The sequence below is a fragment of the Chaetura pelagica genome, unplaced genomic scaffold (genome assembly GCF_000747805.2).
Source record: "Chaetura pelagica isolate M959 unplaced genomic scaffold, ChaPel_1.0 scaffold46, whole genome shotgun sequence".
NCBI lineage: Eukaryota > Metazoa > Chordata > Aves > Apodiformes > Apodidae > Chaetura > Chaetura pelagica.
In genome coordinates this window covers 5,402,336-5,414,658 of record NW_009954102.1, presented here as the reverse complement: position 1 = coordinate 5,414,658, position 12,323 = coordinate 5,402,336, and the positions used below count along the sequence as shown (strand labels likewise).

Here is a 12,323-nt window from a genome sequence, read left to right as displayed (position 1 = left end):
CTCAATGCAAGCCTAACAGGTCCTCCCAAAATGTTCTTTCTACACTTTTCAGCCAATCAAACTGAAACCTGGTGAGCAGACTTAGAATCATAGAATAGAATGACTGGTTCCCAAAGAGAGAGAAGGCAGCTTCACATTCACCAGGAGCTGGGAACCAGCAGCACAGAGGATGACTCTTCACAGTTCTTTGACAGCTGAAAATCTCTGCCTCCAGTAATGGTTTGCTGGTGTTTGTACAGGTTTTGAAGCAACACTGGTAAAAAGAAAATCACACGTCGTGATCAAAAGGCAGACACTCCTGGGACACAGCCAGGCAGCTCTATCACTATATAATAGAGAAGACAAACTCAAAGATGACATTTTTATCAGAAGTTGATCTAATTGAAATTAATTTCTACATTATTTTAAAATTCAGCTGTTCTGTAATTAAAATGGCCTGGGGTTGTTATGAAAAATAAAGTTACTTGAGCAGGATTTTGGCCAGGACATCGGGATGGGGATTCCTATGTTTGAAAAAAATGTCACTGACATTTCACAGGAATTAAGTGGCCTCTTAGATTAGAATTGAATCTCCAAGAGAGAGAACGACTGCCTGCTCTCTTCAGAACATGTGTGCAGGTCGATACTCAGCACAAAATCAAAGTTACAGGTTCTGAATTAGAACAAAGTGACCTCCTCCACCCCTGCTCCTCCTCCTGCCACTTCACCCTTTGCCAACAAATGCAAGTTTCCATCTCAGATGCATTTCTTAGAGCCTTGGTGTGTCTTTCACAAATATATGTTTGTATTGTTACAGAGGGATCTGAGCTGCAATTAAAACCCAGCTCACAATCCAGGCTTCAGGCTTACATTGGTGAATAGAAAGGAGAGCAGCAAAGTTTGGATTTACACTTTGTCATGTTGATGGATACAGGGAGGCATCACACCCACCAGCCTTCTATTATCACATCCAGCTGCTCCACACAGCATTTAAAAATGAAATACAAATAATAATTTTAAAATAAACAGTGGATGGAGATTACCTCTTCCAGTGTACTTTAAAACATAAGCTTAAGTAGCAACTGCTCAATAGGAAAGAAGGAAAATATCACTATAACATTACAGGAGGCTGAAGGTCAGGCTATTCAGAGCTGAGAAGGGGAAGATACATCCAGGACAGCATGGGTATGGCAGAGAAGGAAACCATAGGAAAGGACTATGTGGGGGACTCAGGAGGGAAGCCACATAAGTAAGGTAGGAGCCTTCACTTTCCTTGACAGCACTGCCAGTGAAAGGCCACTCAGACAGCACATCCTTTGCAGAGACAGACAAGAACTTATGTCCTCATTTTGTTCTGCAACATCACCCCTTTTGAAATAAGCAAGCAAAAAAATAAAAATAACCAACCAACCAAAAACCACGAAGGGCAAACAGATGCTGGGCAGGAGCAGATCCATCCCTGCTTGTACAATAGCTCAGAGGAGCAATCAACTCAGTAAAATCAGCTGCAGTGGTATTGCTGGGGTGTGGAGAGGTGAAGTTATTTCTTCAGCATGACTTGGGCTGCCCAAAAAAACCTGTTCCCAGCCAGGATTAGACCACACAACCCCTCCAGAAAGCCTAGCATGCAGAGTAACACAAGGCACTACACACTTCTCTGCCTCTGAAGTGAGGGGGGTGAACAAACACCAAATTATAAGAATATTGGTGAATCCAGTTTTCAGTTAGAGGGAATTTATGTTAGACCAATTAAATAGTATGTTAATTCCCTCTAATTATATGTTCCTGCAGCCTACCCAGTAATTATATTTAATGGGTCTAAATCAAATCAGCATGTTATCTGAGAAATAATTGGATTTGTGAGCAATTTTTTTAATGAACCTGAAAGGTACCCTGGAGATTGAAATCCTCTGTGTGTTCAGGGTTTGATCCTAGGCTTCCGAGCGTGTTGGGTGTTGATCTCAGGCTACACTGGCCCTGACAAATTATATGTTCTCTGGCCCTGCAGCCACCTGGGACAGCACACAGCCATTCTCATCAACTTTTTTAGCCTTTAAAGCAGGGTGGCTGTACCCACACTTCCCACTGGAAACCATCTGTAGCCAGTGCTAAATGCCAGGCTGCACCTACACTAGCAGAGAACAACTCCAGCTTTCACTGCTACAGCACCATGTCCCAGCCTTGACCTGCAGGGAACCCTCTGGGCACTCTCCACTGAGGATGCAGAGAGGAAGATGATTTGCAGAGGCATCTCCAAGTTTAGAAGCACAGGTCATAGCTATGCTCTGCTGAAGCCTGTCCTGTGCTTTTGAACATCTTCCCAAAAGGTGTTTGTATTGGAAACTAAGGCCACATGCTACAGGAAAATAAAATAAAATAAAAGCTAAGCCTCTCTACACTTCAATGAACCTTGGCTCTCAAATCACATAGCAGCAATAAATAAGCCTCACTTGCCCCAAACTGAAACAGAATAGAGCATTTTATTGATTATTTCTGATCTCCTTAAACATACTACACCTTAAAGGTACACACAGTGTGTTTCATTTGTTTATTTATTTATTTATTTACAGGCAGAGAGAATACTCAGGACTGACTGACAGTTGACATTGAAACACAGTCCCATGCACATATCTGAGCCTTGTGCTCTCCTGATGTCCACTGGACATCAGATCACACCAGCCATTGAATTTCTCATGGCTTCTAGTTAAGCACACACTTCTCTGAACTATTTCTTTGAATGTCTAGAGAAGGTGAATGACAACACCCCTGCAGGAGTTTTTCCTGCTGCCAGCAAAAGCATTCTCAGAGGGATTACTGCAGTAGAGATTCCTCTCACTGCCCTGCTCCCTGGAACACCACCATTTCTAATATCTGAGGCCTTCAGTTTCAGGACAATTTACTGTCCTCCATCTCCTCGAAATTCTGCCCATGAGAAACCAAAATAGCACCCTGCCTTGTGAGTGAACCCCATGCAGCCAGTGATTATCAAAACCACTGGATTTCAAATGCAAGGTAATGTCAGAGAGACAAAACTGCTGTGACAGTGGCTGGAGGGGTTGTCTGCACCAGCTAGTTGTTCTTCAGCAAAGGTACAAGTAAATGCCACCAACTTCAGATTTACTTTCTTTCAAGGAAGTCTTTCCTTTTAGAGAACTATCTCTATTCAGGGGCTTTTCAGGGCTCCAACATGACTCTGAGAGTGGGAGGGCTTGGGCATCTTCATCTTACATTCAAAATGCCCTGTCCAAATTCGGCAGGTCACTTCCCAAAGCATCTTTCATATCTCTATAAAGAAAAACTCACACTCATTTTACCTAGGTAGGCACTTAACCAAGGCACCTACTTCATCTGGCTCCCTCAATAGGCAAAGGAAGGAAATAAATGTCTCCAAAAGAAAATTCAGACCTTAAATGGTTTCTTACTAAAATACTTCTGCCATGTCTACTGTTAAGAAGGAAAAATTCAGGAACAGAAACACAGGCCCAAAAAATGACATTTAAAGTCATGGATCAAACCATGTGCCAGGCAGTGAGCTCTTGGCAAGGACACCTTGGTGTTCTTTGGACTCCCCAGAGCAGATAAATACTCACAGCTTTTGGGATCAGCTTTTAAACATGAAGGGCTTGAATTGGATTCATTTACAGCTCATAACCTGTACTTAAACACTCAAAACTAAAAGAAAACAAAACAAAACACTCCACCAAAATGTATGATGGTCCTGTATTTTACATTCTATGGATCGATCATTCTTCAGTCTTCTCATCAACCTTCTCCCTACAGCATGGCAAAAAGCCTTACCAAACCATTACTGAACTCACACAAACACTAGATTCCATTTCTGACACTCAAAATTAACATTTTGAATCATTAAGGAAAGGTTGACCATGCCCTGGTATCTCTGTGAAAGGCCAATCCTCACATATTTTCAAACCTTGCTATTAATCCAGGCTCTGATTAAAAGCTTGCCCAGCCACCAAGATACAATAAATTGTGTCAGGTTATCCTGTTTCACCCTGCAAAATTGGAGCTGCCTGAAAAATGTCTTGGGGAAATGTTTTCAAGCAGCTTCCCCTGCTCTCTTTCAGGAAAATCACTTAACCAGTACACACGTAAACTCCTTCTTTTCCAGCATATCTGTAATTAGCAAAGAATGCCAAGCCATAAATATTTATGCACAGATGGGATCCTGAGCTACCTTCAGAAGTTCAGCACAGGCCTCAATAGTCAGATTTCTCAAGTGAGCTTTAATACAAAACCTGCAGGTTTAGGAGGACTTGCCAGAACACACTGCTAATCACCCCTCTCTCAGGGATGCAGTTCTCACCCAACAAGGGATCTTACAATAACTTGCAAAAACCCCACAAAAAAAAATGCAGGTGCTTCATTACCTACTTTTCATTTGAATTCCTCACAAATCTTGCCAGATCCCTTCCATTCATTAGCACAGGCCTCTGCGTGCAAAAAGCCCCCTGTGCTGCTGACAGAATGTTTCTTCTTTTGTTTCAAACCTTTTCTGAAATCAGGTCTGGTTTTCCTCCCTGTGCAAAGTTTTTTTCTTTTTTTTTTTTTTTTAATTTCTTCCTCTAAAATGTTGCTGATGTGACACTGGAACCAAGTCAGTTATATAACCTAAAAACCATGGGATTAGGCTGGTTTGAAATGCCACGTCCAGACTATTAATTCAAAGAGAGTCAGATCTCCGGCTGGAATCAGTCACCACAGTCTGGACCTGTTTATCTCCAAACTAACATGTCTGCTTCCAAACTGCTGATGGGGAATGGTGCCTAGGCTGTGCAAACCCCCCAGTGGGGCCAGGAATTGGCCAAGGGGAAGGTGTCTGCCTTGGGCCAAAGCACCAGTGGGCTCAGTCCCTGCAGCACACACGGCTGCACCCCCAGCAGCCAGGCGCCAGCCCCCGTTCATCGAAACACAAAACACGAGTTAACAGCTCCCAGCCTGACCTGGGAGCAATTAAAAGCTGCCTTGTGGCGTGGCAGGGACAGGTGAGCTTCCCCTTGCACCACCATCTTCAGTGTCTGCCCTAGGTACCCAGGTCTGAAGTCTTTGCCCACGCAGACAGCTCCCTTTCCCTCCGGAGGGCAAGCGGAGAGGGGACACGTCCCACCAGGACAGAAGGGTGGTTGTAGAAGGGAGCAGAAGCAGCCCACCCACCGCCAGCAGTGTGAGCTCAGTGTTGGCAAAGGCTTTCCCTGGCACCTGCAAAAACAATCTGCAGCTCGGGCTGCTGGCAAGGAGGAAGGAGCTGGAGCAGCAGCATCCCAGCCAGGCAGCCGGAGAAGGGCAGAGGGGAAACCGCTCCACGCCACGGGGGGTTGTGTCACACCAAAAATAAAGGTGGAAGGCAACAAAACGTCCTAGGAGGCCTCTCTGGCAAGTATGAAGGATGAAAACAGTTTGGTCTCATCAGAGTTGACGGCGAGATACTTACTTGGCCTGCACTTGTACCACACGATGAGGTACTTGCTGGTCCCAGGGCACGGGTCTGCGCCAAAGAGCCGGCTATTGACAAGGAACTGGCAGCTCCGCCTGTCCTGGCACTCGTCCAGCACCTTCTGCAGCCAGGGATGCACACAAAAAAAACCACAGAGAAACAGAAGTACTTCAGTATCTCCACCAAAGGGATCATCAAACAGAGACAAGCTGGAGCAAGGACGTACTTGCCCCCTCAACCGGCCCTAGCATGAAGCAGGGAATGGTGCTCCATGCAGCGGGCGCTGCAGGAGCCTTGGACCAGGGCTAAAGGTTTGGAGGACTAAGCCTTGCACTGTTTTGAGGAGGCACCATGTCTTTTGCCTTTCATGCATGCATGCAACAGGAGGGAATTTCTCTGGGACAGTCACAGAGATTTTGAAACTTTTGCATGCAGTTTAACCATGGTATAAGGCAGTACTTGTCCCAGGAAAAGCAGCTTTGAGGGTTTGAAGCAGCCTTAACAGTTAAAAGCCCCATGGCTGTTGTTGTTCCTTTTAGCTAAACTCAGCAAGGGCCTGCAAGTCAGAGGGTCCCCCCAGAGATGGCATTTTGGGTCTTTTGCTGCACTGCTTTTCTTCTAGCACTCAGTCCCCACTTGCCCATTCACAACACTCTTAAAAACTCCATCTCAGAATCCACAGGGGGAAGACATTCTGTCTCCTGCTAGAAAATAGCTTAATTAGGGAAGATTAATTATTTCTTTTAACCCTACAATCCTCTAAAGCAGTGGTGGGGGAAGAAAATATTATTAAGTGGGGCAGTAATTAAATTTTAAATTCAGCTGGATGGCTTAGGTGGTATTTATGTGCTTCTGTATAGCCCCTAAAGCACTAAAATTACCACTGAGTTTGCCTGACACACATGAACCTGTCAGAGCATTTTGAGACCACAGAGCGAGGTAATTCACCAGCCTTGCTGAGTCCCTGGGATACAGAGCTGTGAATTCCAGTCCCAAAACAATTACTTTTAACCTGCAAGGAGGCACTGGAAAATTCTTTCTGAGAAATTCCCCTAGATTCCCCCAGTCTCTTTTGTCTTCTCCGTGTTCCCTTTCTTTGCACCCATTTGACATGTGGGCTTTCCCACAATCTTATCCCTGTGCCATTAATATAAAGGCTGTTCCTTTTCTACCACACATTACCCAAACCAATTTTCTCTCTGCCTCAGTGACTGCTCTCTGGTTTTGAGTTCTCCCAGAATGTAAACATAATACATATAATCTTCAGCATTATAACTCTGCATGTCACCCTCCAACAACAGGAACAACAGCCATTCCAGTTTCAAGTGCAATTTGAAACTGCCTCATTTGTGGTTGATCCTAAAGCTTGCACCTTTTGGGCTGACACATGCCAGAATTTGTGACTGCCTCAAGCCTGACCTTTATTTTAAAATTCAAACCAAGACAATTCAGGCCTTTTCTAGCAAGCAGAGAACACATGCTGTTGCTTTCTACTTACAAAGCTAATAAAATGCAGGCATCTTGTTTCCAAATACAGGGCTCAGGGTGGAAAGGCTGAAGGGTGGACATGGAAGGAGGTGCCTGGGAGCATTAGCCCCAACTTGACTGTCATGTTAAAATGCATAGAAACAGGATGTTCTTTCCTCTAGGCTCATGAAGATTGACTGCTCACTCAGCATGTGAAATTTAATTTAATGCAAAATCCAGTGAGCTGCAAAGGAATTTAAGCAAGGTCTCTGTGCAGACACCTCTTTTGATCTCAAAAGGCAAAGAACAACAGAAACAACTCTGGAGTCCTTCACACACAGAGAGAAATCTTCTCCAAATCACTGTGGAACTGAAAGGATCTACTTTCCTTACAGAGAGGGTGATTAGACATTGGAATGGACTTCCCAGGGAAGTGGTGGAGGCACCGTCCCTGGAGGTGTTCAGGGAAAGGCTGGATGTGGCACTTAGTGCCATGGTCTGGCTGATGTGGTGGTGCTGGTCATAGGCTGGGCTTGATTATCTTAATGGTCTTTTCCAGCCTTGATAATTCTGTGATTCTGTAGTGCTGGACAGCCAAGGCTGTGTTTACACCCAAGCAGTGCTAGGAATATGCAGCAAAGGGAAAGAAGCAGTGCCCTGATTATTTTCTTTCCCACAAAGGAAGCTTTTTTCCCTTCCAAGGCAACAGACTCAGGTTTTCTGTCAGCAAACGTTTACAGCAGATGGGTGGGATTTTCAAAAGCCTTCAGTCTTGCCTTATAGGACCTATTAAAACCAGTGGGAAAACCACCCTGGGTTTCAGCAGAGACTGAGTTAGGCCAACAAGAGGCCTCTTTGAAAATCTCAGCTTTAATGCCTAAGCAGCACTTGTTCATCTGTCCAGAGGTTCAGCACCAGGTGTGAAGGCAATTACCAACCTCAGAGAACAACGAGCATGGGCAGCCTTCTCTTATTGCCACTTTGTCTTGCACTGCTCTAACTTTTGGCAGCTCTTGCTTACTCCATGTATTCCACATAAGTGAAACCTCCTGAGCTTAATTCCCACAGTATGCAAAGTAACACAGAGCCCTAGGAAGAAGTCTGTGCCTAAATTAGGGAGCAAAAGTCATCTATGCCATTGTGAGACCACAGAAAAAGGGAAGTGTTCTTGGGGTTTGAATATATGCCCTTTACTAATTGGTTTTAGTCCTTAGCTACAGTTTCAACTTGATCTGATAATGGCCATGATTCTGAAAAGTTATTTTGTAGGAGGAGAGAAATTACTATTTCCTTCTCATTCATATCGTTCTAAGGACAACGATTTTCCTGAAAAAAGTAAAAAATCATTAAGATTTCCAATTTCCTTCAGACTTTTTGAGTGAAATCTTGGGAGTAATGCAATATGTCCCTAAAGAGTAGAATAAATTGTAAAAAATAATAAATTTAAAAATAAAAAAATTTAAAAACAGGTTTGATGCTCAGTGAAATTCATCAGGAAAAAATTCAAAGAAAATTATCAAAGGTTTGCAGTGCCACATTCTTGATTAAAAATAAAGAACAAAGATGTTGCACCAGCCCTAACTAACTTAAACATTTGCACATACCATTTTTACCTATCCTAGCATTCAGTGAATTCTTCTTCCTCACTGCTTTCATCAGTATGTGCTACATACCAGCATCTTCTTAGAACACCAGGCAACACAGAGACTCTACAGAACATGAATGACAAGATGATCCACTACAGGTACAGTTCCCCTGCAGGTCCAGTGCATCTGGTGTTTACAGGGGCCCTTACAAACCACAGGCTTGACTTTCTGGTCTTGCACTCAAAAATCCTACTTCTAGGCACTACCAGAGCTCTGACAGATGTCAGATGTCGTTTCTGATGGATTTGCAGATGAACAGTTGATTGACACCAGGAAGGCTGTGAATATAGTTGAGTGAGGGAATGCCCTGAGCTCATATGGCTTTTGCTTAATGGCTGGAAAAATGTAGGCAATTCATTCTGTGATTGCTTTGGTTTTCCACTGTCACTGTCAGCTGTGAAGGTGGGAGAACACAACCACAAAAACAAACAAAAAGAGACCCACAAAGTATCTGAACTCACACAGAAGTAGTAGTAGACGTGCAGAATCATCCCTAAGTGGGATGGATAATCACTGTTTATGTCATTGCCAGCTTATAGACCCCTGATTAATGTAAAAAAAAAAAAGTCACATTGGATTAGATTGTATTATAAAAATCACTTCAACTGAAGAAGATGGAGGAGGAATTCCTGTCTGGCATGAAAGGGGAGGGAAGACACATTAATTGCATTATGCCATTTTATAATTGTGTTCCAGTGGTAAATCAAGCCTGAGGGCTGACAGCCAGTGCTCTGGAGGGAAGCTGTGGTTGTTTAAACCCATTCCATTCTCTGGTTCATGACTGAGCTAAGAAGCTGCAAGATTTAGAGGAGATAAGAGAGTAAGAAATGTGAATTCAAGTAAAACAAACACTAATCTAATCCCTGTGATTTATGCTCTGGATTAATCTCACTGCGGTGACCCGCATCTTAAAGCAAGGGCAGCCTCAAGCTCAAAACCATGTCTTTCTAGTGGGCATTGCAGATGAAACACATTTCTCGTGCTCATTTTGTTGTGCTCATTAGCTAAGTAATTGCTTGTGCTCATTAGATAACAACCTTTTAAATCTGGAACTGGATACAAGCTCTGCAACAACACTGTCCTCGGCCATTCCCAAGGGTGCACTCATTTTTATTCTGTCTCTTCCAATCACTCTTCAAGAAGTGCTTTCCTTGCACACTTTCTTAAAATAAACTACACTGAGCTTAACACCCAAGGCAATTAAACTTATCTCAGCTCTAAGTCCCTTATAGTAGTTCACAGATTCAATACAAGGTGAAACTTTGGACCCATGGAAGCCAATGGTGAAACTCAATGGGAACGAGGATTTTGCCACAGGGCTGTTCTCTGTACATCATTAAAGAAACATAAGGATGACTGCAGGGCACATCACTCAGGCATGAAATTACACAGAGGAACCCCTCTAAATAATTACCAAAATTGTATGTTGCTGAGGAGAATAACTCAGAGAGCAAACTGAATGGCTCAGAGCTGTGTGGAGTCAAATGAATCTGGGCAGAGATTTGTACTAAGAATTTTACAAAAGAAAATACCAGCAGTTTTTAAAACTATTATTAAGCATTTTTAGGTCAAACTCAGTCCAGGTAGTCATTCTGGTGGTTATACCAACACTTACATTGAAGCACCTCCATGAGTTTTGCAGATTGCACATTGAACTCGATTCATTCACTCAAATTCATGAAGTCCACAGATCTAGATGATTTTCAAAAGATCAGCAACAGTGAATGAGAGCACATGAGGGAGCTAAATCTATGTTGGTGAGATACAGGTTACCTGCTTATGGCTTCATCAAGCAACCTTCCCAGACTGCTTCACTAGAAGTAATTCAGCTTTGTCCAAATGATTGCATTCAAAATGTGTGTCTCATGAAGAAGAGACCAGAGGCCTTAAGTCCTGACTGCAGGTTTTAGCTACTACCTGCTGTTACCACTCTCCCATGGACCTTGCAATGCTCACAGTAGAGTCAGCAGGAGGGAGCTATGCCCACACATTTGGTGTCTCAAGTTAACACACCAGACTCTGAGGTAGAGATGAAAACTGGGCACACTTTCCCTTTCACCAGCTTTGGTGCAGGAGCAGTGGATGCCAGCTGGGCAGTAGGGCAGGCAGCAGTGGGGCTGGGAGGTTGAAATACTGCAGCAAGATTGACCAGAGCTGCTCTGGCAGAGCCTTGAAAGAGCCCATTCACAAAGAGTGGGACCATGCTCAGCAAATAGAAGGACCCAATAAAAGCTGCATTACAAATATCACCTAATTAACCATTACCTACATTTCCTAACAGTGGGAAACTTAATCTCTATGCGGGGTCAACTTCAAAGGGAGAAGAGGTCTAAGATGAAGAAATACAAAAGGATGCATAACCAAAAGTCATGGGATTAAAGAAAGGGAAAGCTTAAAACACAAAGTGGAAAAAATCATTGAGAACAAACCCTTACACTGTCAAGCAGTGTCTTAGTGGCAATGATAGAAGTCTATGACTTGGAAAGTTTAAATTTAAAGTAAACAAAGCATCAGGGGAGTTACACCCCAGGGAGCAGTCCTGCCTCATCAAGGAGACTGGCTGCACTGGCCACCTCTGCTCCAGTGTCTCATCTTCTGCAGTCCATAATCACACTGCTTTGATGAGCTATTTCAGTCAAGCCAAAGATTTAAAAGATCTGGCAATTTAGAGATTATCTGTGACCTCTGCATCAAGCAGTTCTGCTTGCAAATAATTAGCTGGAAGAGCTGCTTGCCAGAGAGTTTCAGCCTGGGAAAGATTCATTAATGAAGCTGCACTGGTTCAGTGATATATAAGATCAACTTGGGCACTGCAGTAGCCTCTTCTGAACCCTGAGCTCACTGCTCACCATCCTCTGTAAAGTAATTAATATAGTTGGACAAAGAGTTGCCCAAACTGCTCTTAATATCACTGTCATTTCTGAGACTGGACCTTTCCATGTTCACACTGTCCATAAGCTGTGGATATCTTCTAATATGCAACATGACAATTGGTGGCTTCTTATCCCAGTGGTACTGATGACCATTATTCTCCCTTTCTATCACTTTCTTCTCTCTTTCCCCTTGACCATCACCATTTTATACACATTCAGAGTAAAGAGAAGGACTGCTTCTCTGAGTTTAGGAAGTGCTAGTGCAGTGAGACCCTAATTCCTTTTGAGACCATGCAGTGCTGTTCCATCAGTGTGATGGTACAATATCCTGTGACTGGGCATGGCAGTAGCCACTGGCCTATCAAAAAAGCTAAAGCAGTTGAATAATTTTCTTCTGCTTTGTATTTTAATCTGCCACACTTAATTCAGAATACATGGGGAAAATAAAACCTTCTTCAGACACAGTAACACACATGCCTTCCAGCCCCATCAATCTGTGATCAACAACTAGCCCATGCTTTGAGACTCATGCAGCTACTACAAAGTTTATCTCATCTTTCTATGAAGAGGTCAATCCCCTTTGCTTTCTATCACAGAGACCTTCCTGGTAGGTGCAAATAAAAAGAGGGGAAGAAGGGCTCAGGGAATCCTGTGGATAGCATCCAAGGAATCTGCTCCCTTTTGTACCCTGCCTCACAGGCTGCTGGAGTGACAGCAGGGGTGGCAGCAAAGGTGTCCTGTGTCACCCATAAAGGACAAAAGGAAATACCACATCAGCAACACTAGTGATTCTTGTCATCAACTACTGGTTGTCCTGGAGAGTGCTGAAAGAGAGCCAGGCCACAGGCCATGCCTAAATTCTCTCCCCAAACTGAGCAGAGCACCTCAGCTCCCCTTGGGGAAACA

At 43.6% G+C, this 12,323-nt stretch overlaps 1 protein-coding gene across 1 annotated transcript in view; it reads right to left on the bottom strand.

Annotated features, from left to right (window-relative positions):
- EVA1A (eva-1 homolog A (C. elegans)) overlaps positions 1-12,323 on the bottom strand; it is a 211,666-nt gene that overhangs the window by 130,812 nt on the left and 68,531 nt on the right. Inside the window, exon 3 of the mRNA XM_010002389.1 lies at positions 5,429-5,552. Within this exon, the coding sequence (XP_010000691.1) occupies positions 5,429-5,552 (124 nt within the window). The remainder of the gene's footprint in view (positions 1-5,428; positions 5,553-12,323) is intronic.